General features: G+C 33.9%; 1 protein-coding gene across 1 annotated transcript in view; it reads left to right on the plus strand.

The window, feature by feature from the left end:
* DNAH5 (dynein axonemal heavy chain 5) overlaps window positions 1-19,436 on the plus strand; it is a 439,069-nt gene that overhangs the window by 329,846 nt on the left and 89,787 nt on the right. Inside the window, exons 53-58 of the mRNA XM_001372730.4 lie at window positions 3,070-3,200; window positions 5,199-5,352; window positions 5,641-5,908; window positions 10,353-10,584; window positions 11,899-12,013; window positions 12,326-12,502. Coding sequence (XP_001372767.4) covers window positions 3,070-3,200; window positions 5,199-5,352; window positions 5,641-5,908; window positions 10,353-10,584; window positions 11,899-12,013; window positions 12,326-12,502 — 1,077 coding nt within the window. The remainder of the gene's footprint in view (window positions 1-3,069; window positions 3,201-5,198; window positions 5,353-5,640; window positions 5,909-10,352; window positions 10,585-11,898; window positions 12,014-12,325; window positions 12,503-19,436) is intronic.

Raw genomic sequence — 19,436 nt, forward strand, 5'->3', positions numbered from 1 at the left:
TTCTGGTAATTGTCTTGAAGGGTCAAAGGCATTATCAAGTAGTCCTTTAGACTATTCTATTAGCAAGGAATGAAAAAGAAGTGCATTTCATTGCTTCTTCTAAGAAAGTGAATAAGGGATGATCTAAATTTTTCTAAAAAGGAGGGGACAATTTCAGAGAAAATCTAAAATTCGGTAGCTACAAGAAATGCTGAATAATTAAGAGTCTTACCTCTAAATCGCCTAATCTTTTTGACCCTGAAGGCAAGATCAACTTTTCTACAGAATTGAGTCATAAACCATATGTAATAAAATCTTTTTATAAAGTTTGATGCATCAGAATGTCTTGCATCAATGGGATACATCAGACAAGGGCAGAGATTAGAAAAAGGTAAATCAGCATGTTTCAAGAGGTAAAAGGAAACTTAAAGATTTTTACACATCAGTAATATAATGTGACAAACTGCCACAAACTCTGTGCCTCAGCCTTTGGATTTCAAAGCCACATGAGGCTACATCAATAGATGATAATGCACAAATACAATTGTCATTCTCGATCACCGAGAGACTACCACTATAATATAATTAGATGTAAAGTTTTGGAAAACAATTTTGTCACTCATTTATAACATAAGTGTAATGCTAATTTGCGACTAAGTCAATTTGGTGTGATAGGGATTCATTTTGATTTGAGTATTATATCACTGATAAATAAAATGAAATGGGGAGAGGGGAGAAAATAAAGCAGGGAAATCAATTATGATTACCATAGTTAAGTTGAGAACTAGGGTTGTAGTCATTTAAAGTCAGAGGTTAGAATTTGAACATGTCATATAAGCAAAGGAAAAGAGATTTTTAAAAAATAATTTTAAAATGTATTGTTTCTAATCTATCAATCATGAGGAAATATAATAATTTTATTATGTAAAACTATCAGAGAGGGATAATTGTATATGTGTATGTATTTAGTAGCAATACACAAAATCACAATATACTGATAGAGTTAGTAATAACACTATTCAGTTCATAACCCAGTTAAAATAGAAAAGAGAAAGGTCCCATATTTCCAAAATTATTTCTAACAGCTTTTTATTATAGCAAAGAACTAGAAACTCAGATGATGTCTATTAGTTGGGGAATGGCTTTAGCACTTGTCACATATGAATGTGTCCATAATCTCTAACATAGCTCCTCAATTGCAGAAACCCTGTTGAAAACCTGTCCTTTTTAGTGAACTAAAAATTATTAGAACAGCTTGTGTCTACATTTCCTTTGAAATTTGATGAATGCAATTTTAGTTTTTAGAGGACCCTAAAAACCTGTTGACACTCTCCTTATATCTAAATGAATAGCAAGAAGGCAAGGTGAGACAATAAAATAGAATATTTTAGGTCTTGGTCTGTTTCTCTTTGTGCCAAAGATCTAACATTCATTCTACTTCTATCTCTTATGCAGATCAAAAATAGCTTAGAACTTTGTAGGTAATTTGTGGCCCCTATTGTAGGCGTCACAGACCAATTAATATCTTTTCTGATTTGTGACCAGAATCTCAGAGAAGCATGGGTACAAGATTCCCTTAGTACCTTTGCCTACCAGTGACTGATAGAAAGGATTCTGACCTTGTGGTAACTTTTGAGGGAATAAAAACACTTTCTACATGCTTCTTCAAAAAGGCTATAATCTGTGTTTTCATAGAATCTTAGAATTACACAGAATTAGAAATGACTTCCAAGGTTATCTAGCTTTATTTCTACCTAAACAAGAATCTTTTATACTATATTTCTGAAAAATGGCTGTCCTTTCTTTTCCTGAAGAGCCCTCTTAATTGAGGATTTCCTATCTCCTAAAGCATCTAATTCTGCTTTTGGAAAAGTCAAGTTAGGAAGCTTTTTATTATATCAAGTCTAATTCTACCTTTATTCAACTTCCACCTTTTTTTTCTAGTTATACTTAATGGGGCTACGCAAAGCAAGTACAATTCCTTTTTTTATATATAAAAGCCCTTAAAATTTTAAATGAAACTATCACATCTTTTCTTTTCTTTTCTGTGTCTTTTCTTCAGGCTAAATATTACCATTAGTATTAACATTTCCTTGGATTGATTTTCTTTGAACATTCCTTTTTATCTTCTCATCATCCTAATTTCCCACCTTTGGATGACCATAATTTATCTATGTTATTTCCACTATGGCCATACTAATGAAGAGCACAAAAAGATTATTACATTCTTTGATCTATATATTTTTATTAGGTCAGCTCAAGATTGCATTAGCTTTATTAGTTATCATGTCACAATATTAACTTATATTGACTTACATATAATAAAACCTGTCTCTTTCACATGAAATGTTGTTTAGCCATGCATTCTCACTTTGTACTTGTGTGGTTGATTTTTTTAAACTGATGATAGTCTCAATATTTAACACTATTAAATTTTATCTTATTAGATTCATGCCACCTGTTGAGATTTTTTTAGATTCTTTTCAGTTATTCATTATGTTGGTTATCCCTCCCATCTTAGTGACCAATTTAGTGTCCTGTCTATTCCTTTATCCAAGTAATTGATTAAAACCCTTGACAGCTCAAGAATAAGAATATATTTCTGTGGTCATTTCACTTTGAACTGACTCTAAAATTCTCTATATGTCTAGTTATTTGATCAATTTAGAATCTATTCATCATTCTATCATTCAGTCTATATCTTTCCACCCTTTTTCACTTATATTTCCATTCTAACTTCAGAGGTAGAATCCAATGTATTTTTTACAATTCCAAATAGAAACTTTAAATTTGTTTTCTTTCCAAAGAAAAATATATTTTAATTAAATATTACATTTTTTTCAGAATATAAAATCCATGAAGGTAGAGAATATATTCATATCTGAAGTGATAGGTATATTTTATATAATTGAACTGATATGAATTGGGAACAAACTTTCATGATAATATAGAAGTTGTTTCCAAGGGAAAATGAATTGAATTCCATATACTGCATATGCAAACTTGGGAGCACAACCTAATCAGAAGCTGGGGAAGGTTTATATTCACAGAGTTTAAGTAACATTCATATTTGTCCATATTGTGCTTCAGATTTCTCGTGTCCTTCGTACTCCCCGTGGAAATGCTCTTCTTGTTGGTGTGGGTGGATCAGGAAAGCAAAGTCTGACTCGACTGGCATCATTCATTGCTGGCTTTGATTCCTTCCAGATTACCCTAACAAGGTTTGTTTACAAGTATCTTGTTAAAGTAACCTGAAGTAGATTTCTGTAAAAAGATTCACAGATAAAAGCTGAGTTGGAGTTAGCTATATCAGTTCATGAAAAATTCAGTGATAAATTAGTCTGAAATTCACAATCCAGCTACTGATTTGCTTTAAAATATATTTTAAGAAATTGGTCTTGGTCTAGATTAATTCCCTCCCCAATTCTATGTGTATTGGACATACACTTTTTAGTACATGATCAATATAAAAATAAAAAATTTATAAATATTAATGCTTGATGATAAAGGTAAATAAAAGAAGTTAGTGTATGGGGGATTTGGGGAGCAAAGAGGAAATGATCAGGTTTGAGTTAGAGTTCAGAGAGGAACTTAGGATTCACTGTTCTAAGTGCTAGAGATTTTTAAAAAAGAAAGGAAAAAGAAAACAAAAGAATAATAATGAGAGAATCTCTTCCCTTGAGAAGATTGCCTTCCATTTGGTGGATATAGCATTTTCAAAAGTAAGTTTAAAAAGAGGAATATATAAAATAAAAGAGAAAGAGAGAGACATACACAGAGACAGAGACACAGAAAGTGCAAGAACATCTGGAAAGATGAGAGAAAGTGGAGAGAAAGCTTGAAGGTTTGGGGTAAGAGAAATAATTTGAGCTATATTTTAAAGCATGTTAGGGATTCTACCAAATGTAGGTAAAGGGTATGTATTTTAGACCTGGAACAAAGGTATTGAATAGGAGTTGTAATGGTTTGGTATGGGAAAAAGCTAGCAGTCTAGTTTGAACAGAATAGAACATAAGTAAAAAAGAGTAAGATGGAGTAAGAGTGGAAAGCTAAGTGGGAACCACATAACAGAGAGGCTTTAAATTTCAGGCTGATGATTCTGTATATTATCTTAGAGGCAAAATGGAGTCAGAGAAGATTTTTGAGTGGGCTACAACATTAGCTCTGTTTTATTACTTTTAGTTTGGTAACTATGTGTTGGATAGTTTGCTAATGATGTGTTGGATAGACTGGAAAGGAAAGGAACTGGAATTAAGTCAGCCAAGAAAATTATTTCAGTAGTCCTGACAAGAAATGATGAAGTATTAAATGAGGGTAGGTAAGAAGCTAAAATAGACTAGATGTGTGTATGATACTTGAGAAAGATTTTTGATATGATGATAAAGCAAAGGAAAAGCCATTGCAGAGTGACTACCTGAAATTTGACTTGAATGCTAGTGTTCTTCCTGAAAAATCATTCAGAGCACATTTTAATACCTCACTCACTAGGAAAAAGAGAAGGAAATGGCTTTACCTGGTCTTGGTCTTTGAGATAGGTGTAAAGTGAAAATATGACACTAAGAAACACACCTCAAATGGGAAAGGGATGAATGAACTTCACAGTGTAAATGTTATTTTTTCTACCTGCATTTAGATTTTATATTTTAGTATAATAGAAAGAATACTAGAATTGGGGTAAGAAAACCCAAGTTCAAGAACTAGATCTTTTTCTTACTATATCAATGATATTGGGGAGGTAATCTAAACTTTATTTTATGATCTGTAAAACAAGGATAATAATGACACTGGTTCATTATTTCACAAGAATAATGAGATATAATGCTACCCACTCTTCCCATGGTGGAAATGGTTTTCTCCAGAGGCCTGGAACCCTTTATAATAGAATCTTCTCTGTGGTAGGAGGGGGAAAGCCTCACTGCTTTTTTCTCATTATTTGAATTTATTGAACAATTTTAGTTTTAACACTAGGCACAATGTTGAATGAAGGTGAGTATAGTCAGGTACTTCTCCGAGTCCTTGAAAAAGATAATGAGGAGGAGCAGGCAGCAGAAATTATCACAGCATTCAAAATATAGAAGTGCCTGAGGACATCTTGAATAAAATCTTTCTCCTGGTTGGGGATTCTTTTTCCTTGACATCGGGTAAGAAAGGTGGGGCAGATATTCCTTTTTGTCTGTGATGGGGTTTTTGTCAATGATATTTTTATGTTATTATTTTAGATCTTATAGTGCATCAAACCTGATGGATGACCTGAAGTTTTTATATAGGACAGCAGGTCAGCAAGGCAAAGGAATCAGCTTTATTTTCACTGACAATGAGATTAAAGATGAGTCATTTTTGGAATACATGAATAATGTTTTATCATCTGGTGAGGTAGGACTGGATTCATTTTTCATGTTTTTGCCTATAGTTTTTCAGATTTTATTCTATCAGTGTAATGATGTTGCTGAGGGTTCAGTGGTAGGTACTGATATAAGGTTGTGCCTATTGAAAATAAAGAACTTTGAAAAAGTGAAGTTGAGAACAGAAATGAAGTATTAACATCTAGTCATGGATCAGAATCTATTAGATCCTTGATAGAATTATGCTGATATAAAATTATCATATTATGAGTACTTCTTCCCTAATATTGGACTTGTGTATCCATATTTGCTTTTTAAGGTCTCTAACCTGTTTGCTCGTGATGAAATTGATGAAATTAATAGTGATCTTATACCAGCCATGAAAAAAGAATACCCAAGACGACCGCCATCCAATGAGAATTTATACGACTACTTCATGAGCAGAGTCAGACAGAACCTCCATATCGTACTTTGCTTTTCTCCAGTTGGTGAAAAATTCCGAAATCGAGCTTTGAAGTTCCCTGCACTTATCTCAGGCTGTACTACAGACTGGTTTAGTCGATGGCCTAAAGATGCTCTGGTTGCTGGTAAATGTGTAATTTCGTATTAACATTCTGACTCTATGGTTTTCTAAGTATCTTCCTGTGGTATTTGCTATCACTAGCAGATAGTCACTATATAGATAGATAGATGGTTACTATCCAGCTTCTTTGTCTATTCACTGATATCTGTTTTTATCCCTTTTGCAAAAATGGACTAAGCATGAAAAAGAAGTATAAGAAATCTAATCTAAATTATATTTTTAATTTGTCAAACATTTTTGAATAGTTTAACAGTAAATATTTCTTTATAAGTAAATATTCCAACAAAGAAAGGAGTAAGAAATGCTTATATGCTTTTCTAAGTCTTATTTTGATTATCCAGGTGAAATATGAGGCTCAAATATAGACCATTCAAAAGGAGAATGTTGTAGTTAACCTGTATTAGGCAAATTAAAATCCATTTAGATAAAATGAGATCGTCAAAATTATTTAAGGAGGGAAGGAAGGTGACTGCTAGGCACTTCAGGCTCTCATCAGTTAATGCTTAGGTTTCTTTGATAGTCTTCAAATTAATGTCCCTGTTTCCAGTCTCTTCAGTTCATGCTGCTGTTAGAGGTAGAAATTTCTCAGGTCATCATAAGATGTCATAGACATGCATAAAGTAGATGAGTCTGAAGTAACTCATTTTATCACCAATTTATCTTATATCTCCATAACCTTGGTCATTACTCTGTTTTCTTCTGTGTCCCCCGACAAATAAGATGAATGTATTTCAATGACACTTTTCCCCAGAGAACCCAAAAAGAGATGAAACATCCTCATTCCTACTGTTTGTATTTTCTTGATCTGAACAAATGATTCATAGAATAATGGGGAATTTATACTTAAAGAAGAGACTCAGGCAACCCTGAAGAGTTGTGGTACTGGTGTCTAATTCTACCGATTTTTCCAATGCCCTTTATGTTATTAGTATGCATTCTCCAACCCCTATCTGGGCCTACCATATATAATTAAATTAAAAGGCTGTTTGCCCTTCTCCCCCTGTCCCTGGCCCAGATGTATCAGTAAAACTGAAGGCTCGTGTGAGTGATGTTGAATAAATACACAACTTAATTTTTAGCTCCAAAGTCCCCTCTCAAGGCTCTTTAATTTTCATAATTTTGTGTCAATATGCACCCAGTTAGTCTTTATAATAACTTATTTTTGCTTCAAGTGCTTATTTGAATAATTGGTATTAAACTTTGATTCATGGAATAATGATTTAGAACTGAAAAGGAGCTTAGAGATCATTTATACCTACCTTCTCATCTCACAGACAGAAAACCTATTTACATGAACTTGCTATTATACATTAAAGGTGCAAGCACAGGACTGGGGTATCTGGACAAAGAATTGCATATGTTGTCTTAAATACAGCCTTAGTTAGAATTGCTGATTATGACTTGGGTCATTTTCTCTATACATACCGATAGGGAATGACGCTGAGAATATTTTGCATTAGTCTTTGAAAGAAACCCAGCTTTTATTTTTATGAAGCCCTTCTCGTGCTTTTATTATGTCTTTTAAAAGTTTAACATCATAATTTTTTCATGGTCTATAATTGCTGACATGTACATAAAATTATTTGGTTTACAGAAATTTGGAGATTTCATAGAATACTTTCATAATTCCTTTAAAGTCTGTATTTTGAAATAATATTCATTTAAATGAATAAGCTTATCTTTAAAAATTTGTTCAGATACATGATTAAAGATGAAATAATCTTCATGGTTGTCAGGAACTAGTTGTGTTTCTAAAGGTTATTGTTACTATTTAAAAATTTTCAGTCTAGGCAGTATTGGGTAACTGGTTTACTTCTGTTTTCCCCTAACCTTCATTATCTTTTTTCATATTTCTTTCTATACCTCAGTAATCCCCCAAATCACTACTAAATAAATGAACTTCAGTTAAAATGTGCTCTCTGAAAGAATAGTAATTATTAACATTCCTTTATATGTGATATTAATTTGGTATTTTTAAATGCCCCTTTCTAACTTTCCTTATCCAAAAATGGTTTCAAATAAATCTGGTGGAAGCTGTATTTATAATTTTTGTCATCTCTTTGGTGAACTGATGCTCATTTTAGACTATAGAAAAGTTTGATTCTTCCATCTACCATTGCTCATCTGAAAGCTTATGAGTAGTTATCTAGGAAAAAGAGAAATTATTACAACCCTAGAAAATTATTACTACCATATTTTCTCTCAAAAAAAAAGAAATAAGTATTATTCATAGTTTACAACAGACACTATTTTCCTAGCTCAATTCAATGCAGTTGAATAATAATATGAATATTATACATAGAGCTTCATTTGAAGTCAGATTTATTCTTTTTTGAATTTCCATAAACAGTTGATAGACAGACACTTCTGGACCCTGATTTGAACTTTCTCAAAATCAAAATAGGTCTTGTCAATGCAGGCTTCTTAACTTCATAGTTAATTTTCCTGTTCGGCACTATATAATCCAGTTGATTATATTTCTAGGTGCAACAGAATGTTTATTTTCCAATATACGTTTAACTTATGTCCATTACTTACATAGATATGATGACTACTATCATAATTCTTATGGTAGTGCTTGCCTGTAACCACAATGGGCATTTAGATTCTCCTCTTAGTACATCTTTCCAATTTATGTCCTTGTGGGTTCTCATGCATTCCACTGGGGAGAGTGACATGAAAAGATTCAAGTATATTTATTTTGCATGAAATAAATTAAGAGCCATTTTGGCTTAGTAGATAGTGGGTTCACCTTGGAACCATCTACTGTGAGCAAGGCAGCCAACATATAAGTGCCTTTAGAATAAATTAATACTTTAAACACTGGACATTTCTACCCTGGGGGTTCAGGGAAAGGCACTTAATATCTCACTACTTCAGAAACATTTCTTAGATTATAAATTACAAAGGTAGTAGGAGTTCTCTACTCTAAATATAAAAAAGTACAACGGCTTTTTTTAGTATTTGCTCAGCATCTCTAGGATTTGAATTTAGGTCCTCTATTACTTGTCATCTATATTAGCCATAAAATGTGTATTGTTTAGTTATTGCATTTGGCCCTGGGGTGGAAATGTTAAAATAGTAAACATGAAAAATGTAATGGATAGGCTCCTGGAGTTTTGGTTACCTTTGGCTATTTTCAGTATAATAATAAAAAAGGTGCTTTTTGTCTCATTTCCCTCCTATAATCAAACAAAAAGGAAACTGGTACCATCCATATGAAAAAAAAAAGTTGCACTTTATTTCTTCTCACTTTTTTCTATTCCTAACATTTTTGTAAATAGAGTTGATATCAGTCTTCCATTATTAAATTCTTTTGTATTTAGTGGATCTAAGGCCAACCCTTAGCTGCTTCTGTAACATGCTATGAAACATTTATAAAGGCTTTATTAATTGATATGCACCTGATGCGGTCAGGGACCACATTTTATATTTTGCACCTCCGAGTGTTTGGCACAGACCTACATATACAGGATAGAGACTGAGTACATGTTTCTTGATTAATTGACTGATTAACCTTGGCAAGTGCAGGGCCATTTTCAGGAGAAGCAATAGTGGGAGCTATATTTAGAATAGTTGAGAAGTTAATGTTCTCCCAAGAGCAGCTTTTTACTTAAATATTTCTAAAGGATGTTATAAATTTTAGGAGATTATACATGGCCAGCTGCCATAGCTAAGGACAAGATGGCTTTGGCATAACATAATTTAGTGATGGACATTTCCACTTACCAGATGCAGTCAGCATCTAGAAGAATTAAATGCCTGACAAGTGCTGAGTGAAGAAGGTAGTGCCACTGTTAAATATGAGTGCCATGCAGGCTCTGACTTGAATTATTTGTTAAGATCCTGCCCCTATATACACTATAAAACAGACTTGCTGTCGAGTAGACTCACAGGTTCCAGTTGAATGTTCAGCAGAGGATGACTCCTGCATAAAGAATACTTGTACAGAGAAGGGGAATACTTCTTAGACTTCAATTTCATATTTTTGATATAAAGAAATGGAAAACAAAATGATTTCTCTCTGTCTCTCATGTCTCTCTCTGTCTCTGTCTCTTTGTTTCTGTCACTCTGTCTGTATGTCTGTCTGTCGTCTGTCTCTTTCTCTCCCTCATTTTTAGGATGACGTGAGACCTAAAATCCTATAACACATTTTTCCAGCTGTAAGAAAAAATATATAATCGGAAGTACTAACATTTCTACAGCTTTTAGGCAGTAGCTAACTTTTAAAAGCAGAATAGAAATATTATACTTGATGCATAAAATAAGAAGAGCTTATCATTTGACCTCGAAAAGATCTTAGGGTTCATTGAGTTCTTCAACTTTCAGATGAAGCAATTTATGCCTCTAAGAGGGAAAGTGACTGATCTAAAGTCACATTGGTATTAGGCGAATGATAGGAAGGAGGTTAATGCTCAGTATTCACCTGATGCCTTTCTCATTTCTAGTGTCGGAGCACTTTCTCTCTTCCTTTGATGTTGACTGCACCTTTGAAATCAAAAGAGAGATTGTCCAGTGCATGGGCTCCTTTCAAGATGGAGTGGCTGAGAAATGTGTCGAATATTTCCAAAGATATAGACGCTCTACCCATGTAACCCCTAAATCATACCTCTCCTTTATTCAGGGGTATAAGAGCATTTATAGAGAAAAGCATGCGGAAGTACAGACTTTGGCCAATAGGTAAGTTCTCAGAAAGCCATGGCTCTCATAGTCAGCTGGGTGATGTAATGGATTGGGCATTGGCTTTGGAGTCAGGAAGATCAATTCAAATTTAGCCTTAGAGACTTATTAGCTACATAATCCTAGGCATGCCACTTGACTTGTATCTGCCTCCATTTTCTAAACTTTAAAATGTGGATCTAGGGGGTAACTGGGTGGCTCAGGGGATTGAGAGTCAGACCTAGAGACAGGAGGTCCTAGGTTCAAATCTGGCCTCAGACATGCTATGTGACCCTGGGCAAGTCACTTGACCCACATTGCCTAGCCCTTACCATTCTTCTGCCTTGGAGCCAATACACAGTTTTGACTCCAAGACGGAAGGTAAGGGTTTAAAAAAATAAAATAAAATAAAATAAAATGTGGATCTACTGTCAAGGGTGAGGATAAAATAAGACACAATGTTTTAAAGTACTTTGAAAACCTTAAGGTCCAATATAAGTGCTATTTGTTTAGTATTTGACTGCTTCTCATTAGCTTTATATTTTTGTCAGATTCACATATAATCAGTTATTTCTCATGCTATGGAATCATATAGTATGTCAGAACAGATCTTGATAATCCAGTTATTTGACTTCCATGATCTGTCCTTGCCCATTTCCTCCACACTACGGTGAATGATTACATGCATGACTAGTTAGCTCAGATGGTTAGAACATGGTGCCAGTCTTAGTAACTTTAATTTAATTTTGTTTTCCGTTTGTTTAGCACAAAGATCCTAAATATGCTTAATGAGTTTGAAATGAAATCTTGATGGAATGGGAAGATGCTTATGTATTAAGGGAGATAGTGAAAAGAATATGTAAATAAGAGAAGATCTAGAAGAGCTAACTTAAGATAAATTGTGGGGAAATACTATGAATAAGGAGTGTATTAGATGATCAAATACTAAGAGGAAGCAGCCAAAATATAGTGTATTCTTACTATTATTACCCAGAACACTATCCTGACAAGAATCGTACATGGCATCAACTCTAAAACAAGATTTAAACATACTTGTTTTTAGTTCCTTGAGAAATGTGCTAAACACATATATACATATTTATGCACAATATATCAGATATATAATATCTTATATAAACATAGATACCACATACAGGTGATATATTCACATATGTTGTATATGTACACATCACATGTGTTACATATACATGTGACATGTTTATATGTGTATATGTGTGTCTCTGTATATTATATGAGCCATAAAAGAGTAACTACAAAGATGCTAATAATTAAATATAAAATACTAATAATACATATTTTGATATGTGATTCCAGGATGAATACTGGATTGGAAAAACTGAAAGAAGCTTCAGAGTCAGTTGCAGCCCTTAGCAAGGAGCTGGAAGTGAAAGAAAAAGAGCTCCAAGTTGCTAATGATAAAGCTGATAAAGTAATTGCTTTTTACTGAATTTTCTGTTTCCCACGAGTTGGTGATATAACAAGCTATTATGTCTTTTATATTATGGTATACCATATATTATGCCCCATATTGTCTGTCATCTTGTTATATTTAGCAAGTTATAATTAGAACAAGTATATTGGAAATACATTTTTTATTTCAGTGAGTATAATCGGCACTTTAGGCATGAGAAATGTAATAACATGGTAGCTTTAACAAGTGAGCAAAGGAAAGTTAAAATGCAACTTTGCAGATGTGTTGGGGCTTCTTCCTGTCATGATTATCTGTTTTGCCTTGAGTTAGGTCCTGAAAGAAGTGACTGTGAAAGCTCAAGCTGCCGAGAAGGTCAAAGCAGAGGTCCAAAAGGTGAAGGACAAAGCCCAGGCAATTGTTGACAGCATTTCAGCAGACAAAGCTATGGCTGAAGAGAAGTTAGAAGCAGCAAAACCTGCCTTAGAGGAAGCAGAAGCAGCTTTACAGGTAACTCTGCATGATAAGGTACAGTTCGGAGGCTTTGACATAAAGAATAAGACACAAAATAAAAGTCTGAGCCTAAGAGGCACCTTGCTGATGCTGACCAATGCATTGTCTGAAAACCAAGGACTCCTTCTTGGAAACAGTTCCATAGGACATTATATGGGAAATAATGATTTCTCTCTCCTCTTTACCCAAAGGGAAATCCATTAATAAATAACTTATAATTCTCTTTTCTGTAAATTATTTCAGGACCCCCATTTTCCACATCTGCAAAAAGAATTTTCACTCTGAATTGCTATCATTTAATTCACAAATATTTTCAAACCAATAGTCAAGAAACTTTTAAATTGTCTATTCAGAGAAATCAAGCCATTGAAGAAAAATCATTTTAATGATACATATAAGTCATGAAATAATTTTTTTTTGGGAGGAAAGGAACACATTTTAAGAGAAATCTATATCAAATGATAATTGTAGTCACTGTCAGAATAAATATCAGGAAACAGATTTTTGTTCAAATAATGTAGCAAATAAGTTATATTTTATTTCTATATAAATGACCCAGAGAAACATTCAAACAACTTTAATATAAGTTTTGGATGCTAAAAAATGGAAAACAGCTACTGAATAGCTATTTCAAAAGCTATTGATATTTTTGTACAATTGGTTTAGCTCTTTATAAATTTGAGTAATTAGACCTTTGTCAGACGTTTTTGTAATGAAATTGTTTCCCAATTTATTGCTTCCCTTCTAATTTTGCATGCATTAGTTTTGTTTGTACAAATCCTTTTTAATTTGATATAATAAAAATTATTGGTTTTATGTTTTGTGATTTTTTTTCTAGCTCTTGCTTGGTTTTAAAGTCTTTACTTTCCCATAGATCTGACAAGTATACTATTCTGTGTTCGCCTAATTGGCTTTTACTTTCCTTCTTTATATTCAGGTTATTCAGGTCATTCACCCATTCTGAGTTTATTTTGGTGTAGGGTGTGAGATAGTGATCCAAACCTAATCTATCCCATACTGTTTTTCAATTTTCCCAGCAGTTTTTTTTTATCAAATAGTGTGTTTTGATCCCCAAAACTGGGATGTTTGGGCTTATCATAGACTGTCTTGCTGAGGTCATTCACCCCTAGTCTATTCCACTGATCTTCCTTTCTGTCTCTTAGCCAGTACCAAATTGTTTTGATGACCACTGCTTTACAGTATAGTTTGATACCTGGGACTGCAAGTCCTCATTCCTTTGCATTTTTTTTCATGATTTCCCTGAATATCCTTGATCTTTTGTTCTTCCAATTGAACTTTTTTATGTTTTTTTTCTAATTCAGTAAAAAAGTTTTTAGAAGTTCAATGGGTATGACACTAAATAATTAATTTGGGTAGGATTGCCATTTTTATTATGTTAGCTTGTCCCACCCATGAGCAATCAATGGCTTTTCAATTGCTTAAATCTAGTTTTAATTATGTGGAGAGTGTTTTCTAGTTGTGTTCATATAGTTACTGTATTTGCCTTGGCAGATAGATTCCTAAGTATTTTATATTGTCTAGGGTGATTTTAAATTGTATTTCTCTTTCTAATTCTTACTGCTGAGCTGTTTTGGAAATATATAGAAATGCTGATGACTTATGCAGGTTTATTTTGTATCCTGCAACTTTGCTAAAGTTTTTGATTATTTTGACTAGCTTTTTGGTTGATTCTCTAGGATTCTTTAAGTAAATCATCATATCATCCACAAAGAATGATAGCTTAGTCTCTTCATTGCCATTTTAATACCCTCAATTTCTTTTTCTTCTCTAATTGGGACTGCTAGTGTTTCTGGTACAATGTTAAATAATAGAGGTGATAATGGGCATCCTTGTTTCACTCCTGATGTTATTGGGGAGGCTTCTAGACTACCTCATTGGAGATGATGTTTGCTGATGGTTTTAGAAATATATTGTTTATTATTTTTAGGAAAGGCCCTTCTATTCCTATACTTTCTAGTGTTTTTAATAGGAATGGGTGTTGTATTTTATCAAATGCTTTTTCTGCATCTATTGAGATAATCATGTGGTTCTTGCTGGTTTGCTTGTTGATGTGGTCAATTATGTGGATGGTTTTCCTAATGTTGAACCAGCCCTGCATCCCTGGTATGAATCCTACTTGATCATGGTGAATGATCCTTCTGATCACTTGCTGGAGTCTTTTTGCTAGTATCCGATTTAAGATATTTGCATCTATATTCATTAAGAAGATTGGTCAATAGTTTTCTTTCTCTATTTTTGACCTGCCTGACTTTGGGATCAGTACCATATTTGTGTCGTAAAATGAATTTGAGAGAACTCCTTCTTGACTTATTCTGTCAAATAGTTTGTATAATATTGGGATTAGTTGTTCTTTGAATGTTTGATAGAATTCATTTGTGAATCCATCAGGACCTGGGGATGTTTTCTTAGGGAGTTCTTTGATGGCTTGTTCAATTTCTTTTTCTGACATGGGGTTGTTTAGGTAATCTATTTCTTCCTATGTTAGTCTAGGCAATTTATACTTTAGTAAGTATTCATCCATATCACCTAGATTGCCATATTTGTTGTCATATAATAATAGTTTTTAATGATTGCCTTAATTTCCTCTTCATTAGAGGTGGGGTCTCCCTTTTTATCTTGGATACTGTCAATTTGGTTTTTCCTTTCCTCTTTTTATTTATACTGAGCAGTTCTTTGTCTATTTTATTTGTTTTTTTCAAAGTACCAGCTTCTAGTCTTATTTATTAAATCAATAGTTCTTTGACTTTCAATGTTATTAATTTCTCCTTTGATTTTTAGAATCCCTAATTTAGTCTTCATCTGAGGATTTTTAATTTGTCCACTTTCTAGTTTTTTAATTTGCATGCCCAATTCATTGACCTCTGCCCTCCCTAATTTGTTAATATATGAACTCAAGGATATATATTTCCCCATAAGTACTCCTTTGGCTGGATCCCATAGGATTTGAAAGGATGTCTTATCATTGTCATTTTCTTCAATGAAATTATTAATTGTTTCTCATGATTTGTTTTTTAACAGATTTTGGAGAATCATATTGTTCAATTTCCAATTAATTTTTGATTTACCTCTCCATGAACTCTTAGTAATTATTATTTTCATTGCATTTTTATCCGAGACGTTTGCATTCATTATTTTAGCTCTTTTGCACTTGTTTGCAATGTTTGTATGCCCTAATACATGGTCAATCTTTGTGAATGCCAGGTGCTACTGAAAAGAAGATCTTTTTTTAGCTCTAGTTGTGTGTGTGTATATATATATATATATATATATATATATACACATACATACATATACATATATATGTATACATATATACACACACATGTATATGCATTTATGCATACATATATCTATATACCTATTTATGTCTTGTCATATCATTCTATACAGTTTGTCACTGTTTCCTCTAAGTATAATTCTTTTAGATGCCCAGTTGAAAATAACAATTTTTAAGAGTTACCAATGACCTCTTTTCTTAAAGAGATATATATCATTTTAACTTATTGAGTCTCTTTAAAAAAGTGTTTTTTTTTGTTTTGCTTTATTTTGTCCCCCCCCCCCTTTAATTACCTTTTGATGATTCTCTTGAGTTCTGTGCTTGGGCATCAAATTTTCTGTTCAGGTCTGGTCTTTTATTTACAAATTCTTGGAATTCTTCTGTTTTGTTGAATGGCCATACTTTCCCCTGTAAGAATATAGTCAGTTTTGATGGGTAGTTGATTCTTGGTTGTAGACCTAGTTCTGTTCCTTTCTGGAATATCATATTCTATGCCTTTTGGTCTTTCAGAGTTGATGCAGCCAGATCCTGTATTATCCTCATTATGGTTCTGTTGTATGTGAATGACTTCTTCTTGGCAGCTTGTAATATCTTTTCTTTGGTCTGATAGTTCTTCAATTTGGCTATAACATTCCTGGGTGTTGTTAGTTGGGGATTAAGTACAGGAGGTGATCTGTGGATTCTATCAATCTCCACTTTTCCCTCTTGTTCAAGGATTTCGGGGCAGTTTTCTTTAATAATTTCCTGTAATATAATGTCCAGGCTTTTTCTTTTGTCATGGTCTTCTGGTAGGCCAATAATTCTTAAATTGTCTCTCCTTGAATGATTTTCTAAATCCTCTGTTTTGTGAATGAGATGCTTCATGTTTTCCTCAATTTCTTCATTCTTTTGGTTTTGTTTTATAGTGTCCTGCTTCCTTGTGAGGTCACTTAATTCTAGTTGTAGTTTGGTTCTTAAAGACTGGATTTCCTCCCTGGCTTTTTGGTCATCCTTCTCCTTCTGGTCTGATTTTCTTTGGAGGTCATCTTTCATTCCCTTTACCTCATCTCTCATCTCCTTTGCCTTATCTTTCATCTTCTTTGCCTCATCTTTCATCTTCTTTGACTCATCTTTCATCTCCTTTGCCTCATTTTCAAGTTGGTTGATTTTGGCTTTCAAGACACTATTTTCTGTTTCTAGATGACTTATCTTAGTTTAAAAATTATTTTCCCAATTTTCTTCAGCCTCTCTTAATTTTGTTTTGAATTGCATTTTGAGTTTTTCCAAAGCCTGTATCCAGTTCACTGGGATTTCTGTTTTATTGCTTGCCTCCTCCTGTGTTCCATTTGTTCTTGGTTTGTTGCTTGTACAGAAACTGTCAACTATAATTTCTTTCTTCTTTTTCTATTGTTTACTCATATTTACCCTTTCTTTGCTCCCAGTATTTTTCTGTGCTCTTGCTCCTCTCATTTTTTTTTTTTGTTTTTGGACTTTCTGTCAATCTCCTCTCTTGGTGCTTTGTCATATCTCTCAGTGCTGTCTCTTGGGGTGGGATGTTAGAGTTTGAGCTTCCCTGTCCTCTGGAGGCTTTTGATTGGATTAAAGTCCAGCAGTCAAGGAGGGAAGTATGTAGGAGCTTGGGCTTCCCTGAGCTCTGAAGACTTTTGATGGGAATAAGTTCAGCTGGGTTAGCCTGAATGTGCTCTGAGGCCAAAACCTCTTGTGAGGCTGGAGCAATATGGAAGGTCTCAGCCATTCTGACCAGGCTGCCAGCTCTTTGCTCCATCTTCAGTTGCTTCTCTTCCACCTGTGTTCGACACTTTGAGTCTGGCATAGCCCTGCCTGCAGGGTACACCCTCCAGACCAGCTCCTTTGCCCTCTCAGAAGTTCCTGCTGAAGCTGGAGGCTTAGCACTCTAGGTGGGGGTAGGGGGTCCTGGGACTTTCCCTCTGCCTTCCCCCTAAAACCAAGTGTTCTTGGATTCCAGCTTTTGGTGGCTTACCTTTTGAATTGAGTCCAGCAGGAGGGGTTCTCTGTCTCTGTCTTGCTGTTAGGTTTGATGTTCAGTCCCCTGAATTTAGTTTGTGATCAGTAAGAAAGGGTTTTCAGATGTAGGACCTATTGCTACTCCTAAGCCGCCATCTGGAATCCCCCTCCTATAAAAAAGATTTATTGTATGAACCAAAGATATTTAGTCTGTTGAAAAACTCTGGGTGTCACATCAGCAGTTTTCATCTATTTGAAGGGTTATCATATATAATGGGGATATACTTTTTTAAAATAGTCTTATTAGAATCTTTTACAAGAGAGAACTGAGTAGAAATTGTGATGAGGCAAATTTATGTTTTATATAAAGAAAAATATTCTAATACCACTTCTTCAAAATCTAATAGACTACTGTGAGGATTAATGAAATTCCATCTGAAGTGAAGTCATTGAACAAAATTTCCATGACCATTGGCTAATTATGTAGTTGAGAGAATGTTTATTCAAGAAAGAATTGGGCCAGACGACCTCAGTTGTCTTTTCTACTTTGGGATACTATGATGCTGTGATTCTGAAATCCTCAGTAGCCATGTTATGCAAGGATGAAACTCAAAAATTAGAAAACAGAGAATAAAGTAGAAAAGATCGGCCAAGATTTCTACAACTATCTTCTCTTCTAATGATAGTAGAGTGTCTGTATTTCTACTCTAATATCCCAGAACCTAATGAGTTACATGAGGAAGTAGAAATAACATCAAAAGCAAATAAATAAACAAATAAACAAAAAAAAAACAGATGGACAAAATAGCTGAACCAGGTCAACTGTAGACAGAGGAAATTCATGCTATAAACATGCTCAATTTTAGTGCCTTGGAAAATTGATTTCCAAGGAAATTTAAAGAGATGGCAATTTAAATCATTTCCTGTTGATGTGTTCCACTTTGTAGTTAGCAAATATCTCAAGTGCTGAATTAGTAAATGTTTCCCCATCTGGATTTCCACTCATTATTTAAGATTCTCCCATTCACTTTTTCACTTACAATCTTCTAAGATATGGAGGTCCAATCGGTTAGAATCTGGGACTGGTTCCCAATGTCTTTGTTTTTTTCATGATTTTCTGCTACTTATAAAATAGACTCTTATTCTGGTTTGTTGCTACTTCTCAGTATATGTGTCTAATCATCTGGAATGTGTGGGACTGTGCTATAGGCTGGCTACCTGCTCAGTCTCAGTTGAGCAATGGAATAATGTCAGGGTGGTCCAGATACAAATGCATATCCTTCTTGCCACTCTTGTTTCCTCACCACCCTGAACCATTATTTCTCTAATGTTTGTGACAGCCAACTGCATCTTTGTCATTTTGACCCTGACTCCTCAACCTGTTATTATCCCTTTATATCTCTGTGGTTACTAAGTGTGGCATGTCTATGCAAGAGAGATGAGGATATAGATACATATCCATTTTCTATATTTGATGCATTTCTTATCATTTCTTTTATTATAAAGAGTCTTAAAGTTTACAAAGCACTCTATAAATATTACCTTATTTTATTCTTACAACAAACTGTGAGTGGAAGATGCTATTGCAATTATCATTTTATAGATGGAGAAACCAAAACAGAAGTTAAGTGATTTACCCAGGGCCACACAGCTAATGGGTCTAATGCA

Source organism: Monodelphis domestica, chromosome 3 (genome assembly GCF_027887165.1).
Source record: "Monodelphis domestica isolate mMonDom1 chromosome 3, mMonDom1.pri, whole genome shotgun sequence".
Lineage (NCBI taxonomy): Eukaryota > Metazoa > Chordata > Mammalia > Didelphimorphia > Didelphidae > Monodelphis > Monodelphis domestica.